The 20,685-nt window shown below is 31.9% G+C and overlaps 4 protein-coding genes across 6 annotated transcripts in view; 1 reads left to right on the top strand and 3 right to left on the bottom strand.

The window, feature by feature from the left end:
- Positions 1-665: 665 nt before the first annotated feature.
- LOC106789331 (odorant receptor Or2-like) lies at positions 666-2,560 on the bottom strand. The gene is made up of 6 exons (XM_014753448.1): positions 2,296-2,560; positions 1,918-2,170; positions 1,737-1,840; positions 1,214-1,525; positions 824-1,096; positions 666-728 (listed from the first exon to the last, which is right to left on the bottom strand). Exons 1-6 carry the CDS (start codon positions 2,488-2,490, stop codon positions 666-668), a joined length of 1,200 nt encoding a protein of 399 aa, XP_014608934.1. The 5' UTR covers positions 2,491-2,560.
- A 476-nt stretch (positions 2,561-3,036) lies between these two features.
- Positions 3,037-16,603, top strand: LOC106789329 (putative uncharacterized protein DDB_G0290521). 2 transcript variants are annotated; one of them, XM_014753446.1, is made up of 2 exons: positions 3,037-3,214; positions 16,189-16,603. In XM_014753446.1, exon 2 carries the CDS (start codon positions 16,210-16,212, stop codon positions 16,441-16,443), a length of 234 nt encoding a protein of 77 aa, XP_014608932.1. In that variant the 5' UTR covers positions 3,037-3,214; positions 16,189-16,209; the 3' UTR covers positions 16,444-16,603. The 2 variants fall into 2 exon arrangements, with proteins under 2 accessions (XP_014608932.1, XP_014608931.1); XM_014753445.1 differs by lacking the exon at positions 3,037-3,214 and adding an exon at positions 15,402-15,787.
- The window catches only part of LOC106789328 (neuropeptide FF receptor 2-like), a 41,274-nt gene continuing 30,242 nt past the window's right edge, over positions 9,654-20,685 (bottom strand). Inside the window, exon 4 of one of the 2 annotated variants that reach the window (XM_014753444.1) lies at positions 9,654-12,553. In XM_014753444.1, the coding sequence (XP_014608930.1) occupies positions 11,758-12,553 (796 nt within the window). In that variant the 3' untranslated portion in view covers positions 9,654-11,757. The remainder of the gene's footprint in view (positions 12,554-20,685) is intronic. The other variant, XM_014753443.1, reaches the window with a different exon arrangement.
- On the bottom strand, positions 18,279-19,863 carry LOC106789330. The gene is made up of 2 exons (XM_014753447.1): positions 19,803-19,863; positions 18,279-18,694 (listed from the first exon to the last, which is right to left on the bottom strand). The coding sequence occupies exons 1-2, from the start codon at positions 19,812-19,814 to the stop codon at positions 18,446-18,448; spliced, it is 261 nt and encodes an 86-aa protein (XP_014608933.1). The 5' UTR covers positions 19,815-19,863; the 3' UTR covers positions 18,279-18,445.

Genomic DNA, 20,685 nt, shown 5'->3' with positions numbered 1-20,685 from the left:
AATGTATTTTTCTTTTCTTTTAAACATCTAAGAAACATGAAAGCCAATTGACTTTCGATATAATAACATTATTTTTATCTCATATTTTATTTTTAATATATATATATATAGTATAAGGTTAAAAATAAATTTATTAATATTTATTTATGATTCTTTTTTTAAGTAAAAGAAAAGATTTTTATCGATGAAATGGTTATAGCATGAAAAAAAGTGAGGTGGAAAAATTCTAATGGAAAGTATACTTAAACGGTAGTTGGATGGATAAATTATTAGGATCTTTCAACGAGGTAGAAATAGTGAAAGAAGAAGTGAGTCGATATTGAATTATAGAGTATAAAGAAATATGACTGGCGAATGATTGTGGGATAGATCAAAGAATAAGAATAATAACAGTCCCGTCGTGAGAACATAAGAGAGGGTCGTAACGTGGGATAGTTCAACGAATGAAACACACGAGAGAACAGAAAGAGAATGGTGGAAACCTGAAATCACACGGAGGGATGATAATGAAAGATAAGAAAAAAGTATAATCGTCTTTCCTTAGCGTCGTAGAAAAATGCACAAATTGTTAAACATTGAAAATTGAATTATTAATTATAATAGCAGTATTATATTGTTAATATTAAATTCATTTGAAGTAAATTTAATTTATCAAACTAAAAACTTCAGTCATTTTCGTCGTCGAATTTTCTCAATAACGTGAAATAAGAAGCCGCTGTGCTCAAAACCTAGAAAATAAAAACACTAATAGAAATTGAAAAATAATAATGATAATAAGTTTGAAATTTTCGGGAAAATGACTATAGAATGAAATTTGAATTACCGCCATAAATGTTTCGAGAGATACAGGAAAGAATCCACCGGCTGTTATGCAACATGGTTTTCTGGCACGGATCATGATCATTATAAGACTAGTTTTGATCTTGGACAAATTTTCGGATGGCAGGGATGGCCAATTTGCAGCATACGCGCCATCGCTCACGGCTTGACTGGCAATCAATATCTCGTTCGCCGTCAAAGTTATAACGAAAAGTTGGAAGAAACATCCATTGGTGTGAGCGATGAATATCATTCGTCTAATCAACGTTCCTTGTGACTTTCTCGTGGAAAATTATTCATTCAATTAAAATATATAAAAAAAAGAACAAAATAATATTTCATATTATATATTTTCATTATCAAAGACTAGAGAAAATGAGAAAATAATATTTACCAAGAACACTTGAAATCCTGCAACGCAAAGTAAAACGCTCGATATCAGCAGCTGGCACATCATCGCGTAACTAAAAATGTGTTCTAATTTTTTCACGTAATTGATTAATTCGTTATGCCTTTTAACGCAATCCGTGAGTTTGTCGTATATAATGGGAATAGTTTGTTTAAAAGAATCCTCCATATCCCAATCAAAAATGTTCTTTAATTTGTATTGAAGTATTTTGAATTGGCCAGCTGCGTGTATGCTTAGAAGGCATAAGAAATTATCGAAACAGGCAAAACAAACGGCTGTGTGTATCAGGGCGAGAGTCTGCGAAATTAGATGTCGAGAGATGTCGGAAAACAAATCAATTTTAAATATCGATGGGAGGGGGTGGGTGTTAGTAGTAGTTAAGACGTTCAGAGGATCATTCGTTTGTGACACGATGGAAAAAGAAAGAAAGAAAGAAAGAAAGAAGGGTCAAGAACAGGCGAGGTAATACGATCAAGAAGGAAAATGTAATTGGTCTCGGTGAAATTACCTCAATCGTAAAAAACACTTCGAAATAAGGAGTCGTTGTTTTTGGTACGTCGATCCATAAATTAAATGGTAGAATCCTATCGCTATCATTTTTCCCCCAGTTTTCTGCCCATCGATAAAAAAAATAATTGCACATACAAAAAAATGATAATAACGATTCAAGGAACTATTTGAATTATTACCTATGATCGGTGTCAAGGTATAAGTAACAGCAGTTCCTTGAACAAAGAATGTAAAGGAACACATTAAAAATATTCCCTTATTGTCGATCTCGTTTAAAATCTTTTCACCGAAATCGTCGTATTTTTGGTACCAAAAATTCTCCTGGGTGTATTTAATCAATTTCATCATTTTTTTACGATGCAAGATAAATATTGATATTTTAATTAACACTATTATCACTGGCATTGTACTGCACGCTGTATAAGTCAATGCCTGTAAGACAATTTATCCACGTTGTTATTGAATTTTCACAAGATATATCATTGAATAACAAACTTTTTCATTCTTTCTTTTCCTTATTTTTTTTTTCTTCTTACATTAATTACAATTGAACTCACATAAAAATCGCCCCAATTGTAATAAAAATCCAAAGACTCGACACTCAAAGCAGTACTGACAGCTATTAAAGTGTACAATAATATTCCATCGAATATCCATTTTTCCTTAGTAGTTTCAGGATACCAAAAACCAACGGTTTTCATAAGAAACTCTGTTATTCTTATTGAAAAGTACATAGACGATTTACTTGCCATAATCTAATGTACGACTGTCTTGTTTCCACGTGCAACTAAATTACAGATATAGTCAGCATTTAATGAAAGATGTCAGACGCGTCAAACTTGACACTTCTTTGACAAGACTATAATCCTTCGTTCTATGAAACCTTTTTTAACCTAAGCGTTTAGGGAATAAATTATAAAAAAAAAAAAGGTACGATTAAAATTTCTTTGAAAATTGAACTTGTCTTTCAATAGTTGACATTTTTCATACTTCGAAAGTTTTCTTGTTGCATTTAAAATATCATAGACTCCATCTAACGGGTAAAAAAAATGACTAGACAGAAAATCAATACGTTTCTTTGGCGTTAAAGTAAAGATAATAAAGCAATAAGGAATTTATTAAAAAAAAGAAAAAAAAGACACACGTTTATCGGATGTAAAAAGAATATGATATTATACTTACCAGTAAGGTTTGTATTTTCTAGTTACATACTGTAGTTGATTAGATGGCATTTAATGCCACTTGTAGAATCCTATATGTTAACTCAGAGTAAATTTACAGTATATAAAAATGGAAATATAGAAAGAGAGTGACAGTATGAAAAATAAAAGTAGATCTTTATAAATCGAGGGGCGATTTTTGAAATTTATTGCCGCTTCAACAGCTAGAATATACACAGAGAAACGCGTCTCTGGACGTGAAAGAATAGGCACGACGCATCACCGAATCTTTGTGTCGATAATAACATTTATATATGTAAGTATATAATAACAGTTTAGTGAGGGTGGGATGGGGGGTTGGGGGGGCAGGTTTTTTTTAGAGGCATATCGACGTTTGATAATACATTGCTTTTTTGGTAGTATATACGCACTTCTTGATACAATGCTAAAAACACTTATCATCAATTTCATTTTTTAGTAATTTCTTTCTTATTATTTTTTTCTTATCTTCTTTCCGTATTTTGTTTTCTTTATGCGAACATTTCCTTACCTAATATGTTTCTATTATTTCATTTTGTTATTAGGATAACGCATTTTTTATCCGACATAACAATTTACACATAAAAATAAGAAAATATTTTTCAAAGTAAAACTTTTTGGCGTGCTGTCGTGTGTAGTAGTCGGTTACAATTAAAAAATATTATTATTATTATTTCTTCTTGTGTTTGTATTTTTTTTTTATTCTCTCGGCGGGTAGTAGGCTAAGGACTTTTGAAAAGTCGCTCATGGACATACCGCTTGTTGTATGTTTAAGCTATTTCGTAGATTTTTTTCTTTTTCTTCTTTTCTCCTCTCTATATGATTACAAAACGCAATATTTGATTTATCATCGTTAATTTGTCAAAAGAAATTTAATCGTCTCCTCTACGGAGAACAAAAACTTCAGTTAAATCTAAATTTTTATGTTAATATACAAAGTATGCCTATAGCAGATTGCACGTGTGTGTTCCTGTGAAGATAAATCATTTTCTTTTCTAATAAAACGTATTTCTAATCACAAGTCTAAGAGAGAAAGTTAGAGAGAGAGAGAGAGAGAGAGAGAGAGAGAGAGAGAGAGAGAGAAAAGACAGAGAGAGCTAACAGATTGAAAAATATTTTTGATATAAGAACCACACATATAAATCTATTTTTTTTGTAATTAATAAAAACAAGAAAGAATTGATCGTGATAAAAACAATAAAATATTATACAAACCGTAAGCAAAATAAATTTCATTTGACGAATAAATATTCAATTATTTTCTATAGATATAGACATAGACACAATTGTCCGATCTATTTAACAAGTCTATCTAAAAATTTTCTAATAATAGCGTGTAAAAGTGAAAATCTGTCATAAGCAAGAACTTAATCGGCATATTAGAGTGACAAAGCGTATGTGTTTGATATAACAATAACGCAATCATTGCAAAAGGCATAATTACATAATGTGTAGAATAGAATCTTAATTAATGAATTAATTAATCATTTCAAATTCATCACACATTTGTTTCTGATCCATTCGCGTCCTTCGATTCGCTACTTTTATCATCCTTTCCTTTCGAACTTAGCTTAGAATTAGACTTTATAGACATGCATACACACACATACATTTTATCTTAACGTATTTAAATATATTTATTTTATTTATTTTATTTATATTCGCGTGTGAAAAGGATCACTTAGAAAATATCTTATTTAAGTATAGAAAGATCATATATATATATATTACGTACAATTTTTTTTGTTTTGTTATTTTTTTACAATAAAAACTATTCGCACGTCCCATAAAACCTCGATAACTTCTTTTTTCTAAGATGAATCAAACGATTTTGTTTATTTTTTGTTTGTTAATTTTTTTCACCGAGTTACATTCTCGATGCAATTTTTTTTCTTGGTCCACTCTTTAAGTTATCTGGTTTTTAGAAGATGCGCAAATACTTTTTACTTATCGCCTTATGTTTATGTACATAATTTTGTGATAAGGGAAACGATTATAAATTATTTGTTTACTCTTATTATATACACAGAAAGATTATAAATTATAAAAATATTTGTTTCATTTAATAATATGAGGTGATAAATGATTTAAAATAAAAATGATTATATTGGTGGTATGCAAATAGTGTGATACAATACCGTTCATTGTCGGATAAATCGTGAAAAGAGAATTACGGAGAAAGGAAAATTTGCAAAGTTAAGAATATTAGGGAGAAAATTTTGAAATAGTATTTTGTTGATGATCACTATTCACGGCTAAGAACTTGACAATGGATGCATCCATATGCCCTTGTGTCATTCTTAGCTATTGTTAAGAACCTAAGTTAGAATTGAATGGATTTTTAAGAGAGAACTCGGATGGAAACGAATGGATACGTAATCAAAGTTTTCCTTTAATTTCTTTCGCATGTACTTACGTTACCTTTTCTGATTTTTATTCTTATTCGAAAAACACCTACTCGAATTCGCATTTTCTATTCAAAAAAGGAAAAAAGAAGACTTTTAGCACGTATACATGAATACACATTTTTATGACAAATAAAATATAGAATTAATGACAAATACATGTGAGAATTCATTTGATAACTTAATTATTATACCTGATTACTATACTTTATCTCTTTTTACAGTCTCGCATATATATATATAATACATTATACAATACATATTAGATACAATCTCGTTCATAGATTCGCGCACATATTCGTCAATAACAGGTGGGATGGGTGGAGGTTGGGGGTGACAATAATTTCAAATAAAAAGATAAATTCTATGACTCAAATGCGACATTATTGTGATGATTTTTTTCCTCTTTTTTTTCTTTTGTAGAAATCAAGCGTGCTCCTTGAAGAAAAGCTCTTTGTAAAGCTTCATTACGTCGTAATATATATTTTCCCGTTGAGTTTATCTACTATAATGAGGCATTGAGCTTTTTTACGGATTTTTTTTTCCTCTTTTCAAACACTTTTTTTTTTTAAACTCTCGTTTTTACACACCGTCCGTGTGTTTTTTTTTCTCCGTGTAGTACGTATGTGTAATATTTCTTTCTATTCTTTTTTTTTTGTTTTTTGTTTTTCTTCTTCTTTAACTTTCTATGCTTACAGTGTGTTAGATCGTGTGCTGCGCGTTTAAAAAACTTGCTGGACATTTAAACTCCACATTTTACGATATGCGTGGAGATAATGCATTTAATATATTTTTAATAATACAATTGTTTGTGTTATTGTTTTTAATAACTACGTATACTGTTTGCAGATACTTTCAACGAAACGAAACGAAACTTATGATGGTTTTTTTTATTTTTTCTCTTTTTTTTTTGTTTTCTGTCGGCTAATTCCGAATTTTCCACGAACTATTATAATTTCGAAACTCGAATCAAATCTCATTTGCAATATTTCTTTTCTTATCCAAATACAATGAAGAAACAGTATTATTAGTCGTTTCTAAATTCCTCATGATTCTCGGTGCTTTCGAAAACTAGAACTTTAAAGTTAAAATTTTATCCGTAAGAAAAAGTATAAATAAATACTTTAGATAATATATTTATCTTAGAAAGATATATTAATTATTGAAAACTCTTTACAATTTCGATCGTGATACATCATTTTGATATACTATTTATAATATTATTATTATTATTATAATACATTTCTCATTGTATTCGTATTTATTTAAACATTATTACGTATCTCGTATATCGCTATTAATAATTATTCGCATAACGACACGTGAACTTTCTTAAATATCATTTACGCATGATTGAAAAAGAAAATGTGAATATTTCTTTTGAAAAAATATTGCTCGCGTTTTTTTTTTTATTACTATCATTGTACAGAGTGTCGAAAGTTTTTCCGGCCAAACGGAGTGAGCATATTCTATGCACGAAAATAAAAACACAAAGTTATACAAACATAGATCATTTAAAAAGTTTCATAAGATACGAATCATAAATCATTTATACCTACTAATAAATGACAAAATGAGTGAATTTTTTTTAGGTGTTAAGAAATGATCTCAAATATCTACAAATATACATTGATAAAATAAAATTAAAAAACAAACAAAGAGAGAGAGAGAGAGAGAGAGAGAGAGAGAGAATGAAGGATGCTGAATTAGAGTACTATTCTTACGGCAAGTATCGTATAACAACAGTAATACAATATAGTTAACGTTAGATAATATAATAAATAATTATCTATTTACATGCAGACAGGTAAACGTATGCTTAAATCTTAATGCATCTAATACAAACATAATATATATATACATACATATTATGTTACGTAATATTATAATAATCATTCTCGTAAAAACATTCCATTACGTTTCACGAAAAACATACACATCGACGCAATCAGCATCACGTTACCGAAAATTCATCGATCGTTTTTTTAAATTTAATCTAATAGATCCTGTAAGCCCTTTAGACGATATTTTTAAAGACGTATTTGTCTTTCTTATGAATAATTTTATCCTTTTTCAATGAATCCCTACAAAAAAAACGTATCTTCTATTCTCCTTGTTCTATTTTTCTCACCAATTTTTCACTTTACTATCTATTATTTTATTTATTATTTTTTTTTAATTGCTTATAAATTCATTTCAATTATTCGGTTAATTACAATTGGATATGGATAAAGGATACATTTCTCGATATCGTATCATATCATATGTGTGTGAGTATTTTTTTGTATGTGTATACATATTTCGCCGACACGTTACAACTATTTGAAACATTCCATCGTCATTCCTCGTATAAAAACCTTACGAAAATAATTGCTCTATCGTAAAATCCCGCAACAAACCCGTAAAGAGCGAATCCTTCATTCTTTCCCCATAGTTTAAGTGGTTCAACCCACAGTTTGTCTTAATCCCTATAAAGATTTCGAAGTAAATTTCGCTTTCGTTACAGAAATTTTTTAGCGAACGACTATAACGTTCGTAGGTGTTTTTTTCTTTTTTTTTTTTTTTTATACATTTACCTATTGTATATATATTAAATTGTATATTCACCCTCTCCCGGTCATCCTCCCTCTCTCTCACTCTCTCTCTCTCTCTCTCTCTCTCTCTCTCTCTCTCTCACTAAAAATCGTCTACATTTTTTTTCTAGATATATTCGTATTGTTTTTACAAAATTAAAAGTTATGCGATTACATCACGAACTTCCTTTTTGTCTAACATAAAAAAAAAAGAGAGAAAGAGAGAGAGAGGGAGAGAGAGAGAGAGAGAGAGAGAAAAAAATATATCCATACAGATTACATATCTGTACGCATATTCTTTCCAGCCCTAAGTATATTTCATTTATTTTTTTGTTCTGTATCTTTAAAAGGCGAATCGTTTAGTCGATAATAATAATAATAATAATAATAATAATAATAATAAGTGGTCGTAAGTATGGAACAAGAAACACGACTACTACTCCTGTTTGTCGCGAAGAAAATACAACAAAATTTGTTCTTTTTTAAGATCTTTTCCTTCAGATTACGATAAAGTACAAATCCACTGTATTTCTATCTTATTTCTTTCGTGTGGTTTAGAAAAATTCAACTCGTACTGATACGACATTTGTATGCAGTGGTATACATAGTTATCTGTTGATAGACGTATGTGCATGTATGTGTATGTGTGTATGTGTATCCGTTCTTTTTTCTTTTTTTTATATCCTTTACTCCTATTCGTTCTTTTAATAATATGGAACTTCAACCCTGCAGATTGTTTGTATGTATTTAAGAAAGAGAATCACAAGAAAAAATGAAATAAAATCAAATTTTTGTCAATCCTTTTATCCTAATAGAAATCGTTATGCACGTTTGTCCTTTTGTATCGAATAAGATCACCGTTCTTTTAGTATTAAATATCAAGATCCGTTTATATTTTTTGTCAACTGTAATTTTGATAATTGATTTAATGAAACTTGCGATATCGATTGCATTATGTATTTCTTTTTCATTATTTCCAAAAGATCAAATGTTAAAAAATAATAGCTTAACCGCATGAACGGTGAACGAAAATTATAAAACGAAATGTTGTTGATTTATGAATAAATGAAATATTCGATTTTTACGGTGAAAAAATTTGTATTAATCTTGATTCTTATATTTTCGTTAAATACGATTGAAAATGTTATTTATATTGTTCCCCGATTGCTATGTTCCGTCGTAGATTTTACATGAACCTAGAAATTTGTGTTAGATGTGGAAATAATTTCTCAGAATTGTTGGGTAATGGAAACGGTAAGAGTATACTATAGGAAGTATTTTAAATAATTAATTGAGAAGATAATCAATTTAAACGAAGGCCGGCTTCGCGTATTGTTTTTTTCTTGCTCGACATAGTTAAGCTTTCTGTCTGTCTATTTGTTTGTCTCGTGAAAAATTCGTTTCTTATTCCTATTTTCTATTCATTGATAAACCAATTTTTAATTCTATGCTTCATTCTCTCTTATCCTTCCCCTCTTTTATTCTGATCCATAAGTGTGTATACGTGTGTGGCACCCTCGAGAAACTCGATAATACTAGGTCGACTAACGTTCCAGTAAGAAAATATATGTGTATATATGTATATTATATATATATATATATACAGATATATTTGTATACGTATGTGTATGTATTTTTAGGTATGCATATATATAAATATATCTATATATATAATATATTTATATATGCATTTGAACGTTTACTATGAAATACTTTATTAATAATCATATGTATATTATACAATAGTTATACAAAAATATTATTAACATTGTTAGTAAGTATGATTATACTTTGGATTATTTATTCAAATACTTTTGTGGTATCAGCGAAGTTTATGTTTGTAAGAAATAATTCATAACTATTGTATTTATATATATATATTTCGATTTGCTTGTAACTTTATCTATATAATTTACATAGTTATATCTACTTAGAATGTCAATAATATTTTAGTAATTCTTAATATAATTAATATAGTAATTCATGGTAAGTGTTCAAATACTTTCATGAGTCACTGTATACACGGGGTGTTGTAAAAAAAATATTACCACATTTTAAAAATTTGAAATACTTAACACATTTAAACCATGGAAAGAAAATTGTATCGATATTTAATAATTACTTTATAAACAATCGGAAAGTATGGTAACATTTTCTTACGACATCTGTTATAATATGTATTTACCTACGAAAGCCGATTTGTGCTACGATTTAAGTTTAACTGTATGTATGCAAATGTATGTATGCACGTATGAAACAATACAGTGATATATATGCGAGTACCATAATTAATTTTCACTTTTCACGTGCATGGACCAGCGCATATTTTAATTTTCCCTGGATTTTTCATTTTTCTTTTAACATGAATTTTAGAATCCAAAGTCGACTTATGGTTGTTATTTCTTATGAACATTTTGATTAACAATTGTTTTCTTTGTTTCTTTTTTTTTTACACTGTGTTTTAGGCAGTGACAGGGAAAAAATCGAAGGATCATTATTTTTAAACGTGTTTTTCAACTCGTATTTTCAATCGTGTGTATGATTATTATTAGTATTATTAGTCTCTCTCTATTAATATGTATATTTAATAATAATATATACATATATTATTATGTGTTCGCCGAAAAATCACATGCAACGTGTACGGACAAAAATTTATTTTCTTTGGACAGTCTCTAATTTCTAAACACGTTGATCGAGAACACCGATCTACGCGAAATTAGTCTTTTATTTTTTCATACAAATGTATTTATTCCAACCCTTTTCGAATATGAAAAAAAGAAAAAAAATTTCGCCATTTTACTTAGGCTTCGACATTTTTTCTTTTTATTTGTCGAAAAAACTTTGTTCTCTCGGAGAAAATATTAGATGATGCAAAAAGGGCACGGGGGAAGTTAATCTTTCTTCGTTTCGAGAAAAATAGGGAGAGATTTATTTCGATGTATGTGTATGTGTGTGTGTTTATTTGTGAAAAATAACATCATCGTCTGTTCTAAAATCAATGATTAGCAGGAACGATTCTCGATAATTTATCGTAGAAGATCTCAATTAAATCTAATTTTCGTGGTGAATCATGCCTTCGTATTATTATCATCATCATCATTATCATCATCATCATCATCATCATCATCGATGGATCTAAAGCTAAAGATATTGTTATACAATTCAGCGTTCTTCTTCTAAATCCTCGATAAATATCTAAACTCGAGGATAATGTATAAACGAGATGAGCTAAGTAGTTAGTTATGCGTTGAGCTTAATCGTATCTTCGAAAAGTAAAACTCAACGTGCTATACTCTCATTTATTTTTAATATATGTTTTTCATTATCTTATTGTTATTATTTTCTTCTTCTTCATCATCATCATTTTTATCTTCTTCTTTTTCTTCTTCTTTTTCTTCTTTTTCTTCTTCGACATCCGACCCGAGTAACAATCGTGACGATCACGCATGACCCAGAATCTTTCGGAGCCGGCAAATCTCGTTGGGAGAGAAAAAAATCTTTATATGAGCGATTACAGTCGTGGCAGCCAGCCTAGACTCGAGCCAAGTATCTTCTTGGTCTAGTCTTTTTTAGTCGTAAGGTGTTAAAAGCAGCAGCCTTTATATATGCTTTCACACCTTCTCCTTTCTGCTTTATACTCCCACCTTCTTCGATTTACTCGATTTCCTTCTCGTTGATCGTGTCAGGATATATTTTTGTTTATTTTTTTTTTACTTTCTTCTTTTCTTCTCTCTCTCTCTCTCTCTCTCTCTCTCTCTGTCTCTGTCTCTGTCTCTCTTTCTCAGTTGTGCAGAACAAGGTGTGAGATGTTGTCAAACATTGTCAATTCTAAACGCATTTTAGACACCGGTGTGATTAAATATGTAAGAAACATTGCTGTCCTGATGAACAGGTGGTCCATGACAAGCTGCACGCCTCGTAGATGAATTATTATTGTTGTTATTGTTATTGTTAACGTAATAAGACGACTTCCTCATACTTGTAGACGAGGACATCATAGCTACGGTCTCGTAATACCTAAGTTTACCGCAGCAACGACCACTCTTTAAAATGGCGACGAATCCTCGTCTATATTTCTTGTTGAAAAATGCATATAGGATCGGATTGATGCAAGAATTGCTAGCTCCCAACCATTGAGCTATCGGTGTAGCTATCGGTAAAATTTCATCTTCCCTTTCGGCAACGTCACCGCCAAATTTGATAACAGCAAAGATCACGTAAAGTGGAAGCCAAGAAAGTACGAACAATATCACTACTACTACCAACATCTTGACAACTTTAACCTTTGATTTCTGCTGTATCCGTTCCATCTGAGCATCCTTAGTGTCGGTTGGTATATGCCTACGCCATACTTTTATCCAGATCAAGATATAGCAAAGAGATATGAGGATCATCGGTAATACATAGCAAAGAGTAAGATTGCCTATCAGAAAGAACAGGGAACCATCCTCGGGATGTGGCCATGTCTCCAAACATAATCTCAAATCCGGATCGTCTTCGTAAATCGATACCAGGTCGAAAAACAGCAACCACGGTGAAGTGGTCGTTAATGCGATGAACCAGATCACCACGATCATCATTCGAGCTCGTCGTTTCGTTATCTGACATTTGAGCGGCCACCAGATAGCCAGGAACCTGTAAAATAAAAAATAAAGAGGAAAACTATCGTAAAAATTGATTAAAGATATTTTAAATAAACGAGAGAAAGGGATACCTTGATATCCTTTCCGTTATGAATATATATATATATACGATGGGATTAACTTGGGCAACAACAGTTTCTTGGCAAATTATTAAGACTCATTTATATGTATTTCGTTCCATTTTCGCGACTCCATCAAACGGTCGTTGAATATTAATTTGGTAAATTATTACACGGTTAAAACTCGAAATTGAAATTTCTAGTAGCTATTGTTATCTATCGTTGCTGTGTCAGTATTATATAATCGTTTATGTATCTCTAATTCTTCTCAAGTTTTGTTACCCCGATCTAATTTTTGAATACATTGAAATTATGTGGATAATTAAATTTACGAACGTAACTTTGTCAAAGTGATCAAAATTACAATATAGACTAATGTAAGAGAAAACGCTTAAAGCATTCGAAGACTTTTTATAGTTACTCAATAATCGAGTAAAGAACAATTCGCTTTAAGTTTATTAGTCCTTCGTTTGAAGATTGTAATCCGATCGTTTTAAAGATATTTAGTTGGCAGCTAAGCGAGTACGATTACTTTAACAAAAACCTATATCATATCAGAGATTGCAATGCTGTAAGTTGTACAACTTTGCTAATTCTTTGAGAAGTTTTGGTAAATATTTTTTATACTAAAAGTGAATAGATTTTAATGAAACTTATATTAAATTAAAGTACATTGCATTCTCTGACATTTTCTGAACCTTTGCAAATCGATTTATAACTCAAAAAGGTATTCTACGCGTAGACTTTAATTTAATATAAGTTTTATTAAAATCTATTCACTTTTATATAAAAAATATTTACCAAAACTTTTCAAAGAAATTGCAAAGATGCACAATTTATAGCATTGCATTCTCTGACATTTTCTGAACTTTACATGCTAAATTTATAACTCGATATGGTGTTCTACGCGTAGATAAAAGAGTGTACTTTAATTTAATATAAGTTTTATTAAAATCTATTCACTCTTTTAGTATAAAAAATATTTACCAAAACTTTTCAAAGAAATAGTAAAGTTGTACAATTTATAGCATTGCAATCTCTCATCAATATTCTTTTCAAATTACACTTTATCTGCCCCCCCCCTCCCAGCTTTTTATCAATATCATATTGAAAATAATTTTTGAAATTTTCCTCAAGTTAAGTTGCAATATTGTAGAAATATTTTATCGATTTTTTTTTAGTTTTCTTCTTTTTTTCTTCTGGATCTTCGCTCCTGATGGCAAACATTTCATGGAGAACTTTTTGTTTATGTTCTTAGTTTTTTCTTTTTTTAAATTCATTCTTCTTGCTTGTTCCTCAAATTTTCACGCAGGTCAACGTTATTTTTTGTTTCTTTCGCGTATTCTTTTTTTCGTAGGTGTTGACCAACTACCAGTAAAATAAGTTGTGCTATATTCTTTTTTTTTACGGATAAATTCCATTGGTAACAGATTATCGGGACTCATGATCGAATGATGAAATTAGCACGGAAAGAACAAATCGAATATTCTAATTAGATACTCGAGACCGATATCATTCCGGTTTATGTAATTGTGGCAGTGAATTGTTTAACGTGGAAAATCAAGTAGAGCAAGTATATTGAGATCTACGTATACGAGAACCCACACGTATTACTTACATAATTGTTCTGATCGACCATTCAACATTGTCGAGAATAAAATCAGGTTTGATTTGCATGCTTACTTTTAATGTTACACAATAATAAATAGATAACATTTCTTAGTTATTTGAAAAAAAAATTATATTCCCAAGATTAATTCCCAAATCGAATTGTTGGAAAAGGTTAAATGATACGTTTAACCGAAATGATTTTATATCAATCGACTAGTTTATGCCATCGGTATAATCAAATTTGCATAATTCCAACGTAGAAAATTCGAAATACAATCTGATTATAATTTTTGTATTTCATCTTACACACTAGGATATATCAATACCATCGAGGAATAAATTCATTCTCTCTTTCGAAAGGCACACAGGTTTATCTTGGTCACGCTTCGTTGAATTTATAAGTTTCAGCAACGCTTAGAAAATATTATAATAATTGAACGTGTTAGAGTTATCCCATACAGTTTAAAAATATGATATAGGTGCACAAGATATTTATTAGATTTTTTCCGAAGTTTCTTTACTGAGAGATCGTTCATAACCGATCGTTATCTGATCATCATAATCATCGTTGCACTCATTCGACAATAATCCTGAGGAATAGATGAAAGGTTAAGGTCGTTTAAAGATTTTTATACAAATCGATAAAACTCGTTTAATGGCATTAAAATGCATTGAACAACGTTACTATTACTGTCAGATGTTATTCTTTGTAATGCAAATGTGAGGGATGACTAAAAGATAAAAGATACTTATCGAACTTTTCTAAGAGAACGAAAAGAAGAGAGAGAGAGACGATGATAGGTCTTTTCTTTACATTCGGAAAGATTCCTCCTTTTTGAAAAGAAATCATTCGTTGTTCGCGTTTTTTTAATGATTTCCGGATATGCCGGAGGAGGAGTAACTTTGGCATAAAAGATAAAAAATAGGAAAAATAAGATAAAAAAAAAGAATTTCCTAGTTCCCAGGACTAACGTAAAGTATAAGCTTAGATCGATTCGCTTTCTCTATTCTATTCTATTCCATTCTATTCAATCTATGTATTAGATATATATAGATTTCTCGTTGAGTATTTTTTTAAGATTTTCCGATTGTAACAATCGTTGTAATGTCCTTCGAAACGATTGAATAAACTATCGATGTCCGAGTTAAAAAGTCTTTCTATAAATCAAGAGGGATCACGATATCAATCTATTGTACCTTGTATTGGTTCTCAGTGTTTTCTCGAGTAGATAATTTTTATTGACATAAGCTGCTGCAACGCGAAAGAAAGGATCTTCGAAGGAATAGAGAGAAAAAAAAAGTAATTCTTCTTCTTGTTCATCATCTTGTGGAGGGGAAGGACAAAGGCTAGGAGGAGGTTCTCATGGTAGGCATGATCAAGGTCGCAAATGCATATATATAGATAGGGGGCATATAGATGAGTACGACAAAGCTTTCGACACAAATATATAAAGAGAGTTCGGTTTTTCTGCAGTACTAACAACAGTAGCATCGATTCGCGTTCTCATCGTGTTTGCGAACGGAAAGCCGATAAAACGTTTAACATGTTCAAACTGGTAAGTAGTATTTCAGCCATTTTTCCACGTTACATATAATCGAGATTTTAAGTCCACTTGACGATATTCTCTATTGCACGCAAATAAAACTAATAGCTCACGATCACAGCTCCTCCGCTTCCTCGGTTTACTCTATTATTTTCCTTTTTTTATTTTTCATATTTTAAACATTTATTATCACCGATAGTGTCTTTGCCAAACGATATTTTCCATTTGTAGAATTCCATAAGAAAAATCAGCAACGATTGAATACACTATTATTTCTCGTGAATAGAAAAGCGCCCAATCAAAGCGCACCTTTAATCGATTCCATCTCATTGTTAATCAATCATTTAAAAGAAAATACAATATTAAAACATAAGAAATATTCGAATGAAATAACAGTCGAAATATTTGAATAGATATTACTGATATCGACGATTATGGCGATGAGCGGTGTTATGAGTGCTCCAGCACCGGGACCAGAACCAGCACCGGGACCAGAACCAGCACCGGGACCAGAACCAGCACCGGTACCACCATTATTGCCATCGCACAGCTTGGTTTATCCACAAAGCTATGTGAAAGTGATACCAGCAGTACATACACCGGCTTTACCATTGGCCTATCATCCTAGTTACAAATGGATCCATCCTGGCTCGGTTTATCTTTACTAACAGGACTCACAGGACAACAAAAGGATCGAATTGTATACGATGTCTAAATCAGCGTAGAACTTTAACAGGAATACACTTGATCCTTTATTTAATATTACAGTTAAAACAATAAACTATATACATATATAATTTTGATCAGGAATAAAAACGTATTGTTAAACTTCTCGATGAAATTGTACAATCAACTGGACAAATTCGAATTTCGTCTTAAATCTCATTTTTGCAGTGATGAAATCTCTTTTTTTTTTTCTTTTCCTTTATTTCACATCCATTTGATTTTCTATCTCGGGTCGTAAATCGCGCCGCGAAAAAAAATATTCCCATATTTTTTTTCACTTAAACATATACGCACGTCAAAGTCCCCATAATATCGTTTGTGTCGATAAGAAGAATCACGAGATGTGGAGAAGGAAAACTGGTCTTTGTCGGAAAATCGAAAAGGGGTTTTATTTTTAGTATGGTGCTGAAAGAGTATACCAATGAGAGTTGGAAGGGAACGGGGGAGAAAGGGATAGAAAAAATAATAAAGGGTTGGGTAGAGAACGTTGACTCCGTCGCAAGTTATCTGTAAAAGGGATTCTCGTAAAACTAGAAGGGGAAAGATAAAGATACCTCAAAATAGATATTTATATTTCTCTGTTGTACGTGCATACACACACTTTCATACACACACCTACATAAATACACGCGTCACAATAACCCCGAAAACAAATAAAATGGAAAGAAGTACATTTACACGAATACTTCTTTATCGTTCTTTGTAGGAACAGGTCGTTAAATTTTTCTTCCTACTCCGACGACCGAAATCATTTTCTTCTAACTTTATACGTATCTCCAAGGATTTTTCTTATTTTGATAATAACCGCATTTCCTCAAAATCGGATCAAATTTACGATTACACCTCGTAAATAACTTTTGAACAGATTTATTTGGTTAATCAAATGGGCGTACGAGCAGATCCGTTTCGTTTTGAAAGTTGCACCTCTATTGAGCTGAAGAGTTATTTAATGAGAGAGAGAGAGAGAGAGAGAGAGAGAGAGAGAGAAAATAAAGTTGGAAAAGGGTTCTTCCACTTGGGAAGAAGAAGAAGAAGAAGAAGAAGTATGATCTACCTTTTTAACCTTGACAACGTGTTAGTTTAGATAAACCCAAAGTCCTGGGTATGCGATAACGCAAAATGTTTGCAACGAGGTAGAGTTTAAACGAGATTAATCGAAATTTAATCTGGTCGTTTATCGACGAAACAAGCTGAAGCATAGTTTCACGTAACGTTTCCGCAAATAAATAACTGAGAGATCGTTCTTTGCGCATTAGGGATTAACGGTGTCTAGATAATGATCGCAATGTTTCATCGATATTTAAGAGATATTTAAATGTCAAAATATAAGAAAAAAGAAAAATTAATTGCTATGAGGTAACGGGGTGGTGCGAAATATATTAAGTAAAAGCAACGTTTTATAATTAAAATTTTATTAAAATTCCATATGAAAGGGGGAATAGGGATCAAGATGAAAGGGGTTTGTGTGGGGGAGGTAAAGGTGGAAAGATGATCAGACGAATATTCAAATTTTGTCAGGGATGACGAATATCCGAGAAGACAAAAAGATAATCTTTAAAAAGTTGGTTGTCCGAATGATAGAGAATAGTCGCCGATATTCCAGGGCCAATTCGATACTGTCCTCTTCCACGTGATTTTAGTCACTAATTTAAATCCTTAACCATTTTCCGGCGGATGATCAAAGGGGAATGTCCTGGTGGTATTGGTGGTGGTGAAGGTGTTGTGCGTTGGCGGTGACTCGTGGGTTCAAGGGATGAAGTTTTAGTTGTTGTTGTTGTTGTTGTTGTCGTTTCTCCGAGCCTATGGTATTTGCACCATCGTTAATAGCGCGAACGCAATTAACGAGGCCTTAGATGATATGAGGGTTGTTCTTGTCTCGTCATGACTGTTGGTTTGTTGGTAGGTGGTGGTGGTAGGTTGGAGATTTATCGTCGACATTATTGTCTAACCATGAAGGGGAGCAGCGTGGAGTAGAGGTGCAGCATAGGCAGCATGGTTGAGGACGGTCCTGGTGACAATGGGGGTCTGGAGGACAGCTGGGGCCACAGGCTGGGCTACAACATGAGCGGCAACGGGTGCAGCAGCGGCAACCACTTGGGGAGCGTGGATTGGGCCAGTTCCAGCACTGATGGCAATGCCAGTAAGACCTCCTGGAGCAGCAGCAGCGACAGCCAAAATGGCGGCGAGGACAGCCTAATTTACATAGTCAATCCACTAGATGTGAGTCACCGAACACGAGCTTGTTCACTTATATGAGATTGAAAAAATATTGATTTATGGTAAAGTTATAGTTAGTAGGCGAGTTTAGTAATAAGTAACAACGCGTAGGTTGTCTTACGGATTTACGAGTCCTTCATTTCGCGATTTTAAAGCCGGTTCCAAGTTATTCTACCTGATTTTTGTTTTTATGTCTTGTTTGTACCTTCGACCGATTACACAAGAACTCTCGCGCTTTTCTACTTTTCTTTTTTTTTTCTTTTTTTTTTCTTTTTTTTTTAGATCGCTCTCATGGAAGTAGCGTTAATACAAATGCCGAGAGAATTTTTCAAAGTGGGTGAATGGTGTATACGAATGTGTACAAACGTTCGCGTGCGTTTATATTTGTTCGCGTGCGCGTATAATCTCGAATAGAAAAAATGTATGGAAGTGAAAAAATAAGCGCAGTTCTAGGCTGCATTCCGTTTTTCCATGACTGGAAGTACACGAGCCGAGACTCAGAGACGACGACGACGACGACGACGACGACGTCGACGACGACGACGGGCTTTGCACGGTGTTGGCTAACAATGTGCATGCTCCAGTGATTTCGCTCGTTTCGATTTTTGTGACCCGAGACTGGAAGTCGTTCGAGTGAACGTAAGGGCAACTCTTTGAAACTGTATTTATATGTGTATCTAGATATGCGGGCGTAAAGGTCGTCGCAATGCAAGTCGAAAGAAAGAAACCGAAGGAGAAAAAGAGAGAGTGATAGAGATATAAAAGACTCTATTTCAAATATTTTCAATGGACCTATTCATTTTTATTCCGACACCGATGAACAAGATAAACAAGAAATTTATCTAGTGCAAGCTCAAAAAGATATTACGATATTTCATAAGATATTAATCGAGTTAATTCAAAATTAAATGAAAAAGACAAAAAAATGAGTACTTTGTTAAAATTTTATTAGGCAAGGATTAAATCCTACGTCAAAGCAAAGTGAGTTTTAAAAAATGAAGTAGTTGATATTATGATGGATGTTAGGTATTTTAGATTTTGATATTGTTATATGTATTGAGATTATATCTTTGTTGTTTCTTACCAGCTTGAACATGGTTGGTTGATTGGATTGGTTGTTTGCTTCGTAAAGGAAACTAAGCTTATGCTCGGATAGTGCACGGTCTCCCTTTTATACGAATGTCGAATTTTAAAAATGGTAATAAATTTGCTCACGTGGCCCGGTTGGACAGCATGATGTTAGAATACGTTCGGTTGAGTCAGCCGGTTGTAATAGAAGAGAAGGGGGTATCTCAACCAATTGGAGAACGGTACGGTTAGATACGTTATTGTTGATTGCCAATCGAGACGCTTTCAACCCTTCGCGCCTATCGCGAGAATTGGGTTAAATCAGTTTATGTGGTAATACAACGACGCGTGTACTTGTACACATAATACAATGTACAAACATCCATGCAATATTCGTACTATTTCTTTTTTTTTCTCTTCTAAAACCAGTTTTATTTTTTTCTTCTACGATTATTTCCTTTTTTTTCTTTTTATTCTTTTTTTCGCTAATTTTACTCGAATATTTTTGTTACGACGGAAAATAATCGTTGACAAAATGTTTTTAAATTTGAAAAAGAACAATGGATCGTTTGTAATTGTCACGAAATTGTTCGCATCTCTGAGGTATCTTTTTGGAAACGTAACGAAAATTATTAAAATAAATCTCTCTTTTTCTCTCTCTCTCAGATTTTTTAAACATACAACATAATTTTATTCTTTTTTTCTTTATCCACGAAAACGAATTCTTTCTATCACCAACCATACCTTACTACATTATTACAACTATATTTTTACTACTACTTTCGAAAATATTTTGTTCCTCCAATGAAATCTGAGACTCGCTCTACGTCTTTTGAAGAATATAGATTATCTTCTTTTTCTACGATCGAACTATTCCTTTCTAGTTCATCTACGTAAAA

The sequence above is a fragment of the Polistes canadensis genome, unplaced genomic scaffold (genome assembly GCF_001313835.1).
Source record: "Polistes canadensis isolate GaletaPanama2010 unplaced genomic scaffold, ASM131383v1 scaffold_177, whole genome shotgun sequence".
NCBI lineage: Eukaryota > Metazoa > Arthropoda > Insecta > Hymenoptera > Vespidae > Polistes > Polistes canadensis.
This window is presented reverse-complemented; position numbering and strand designations above follow the sequence as displayed.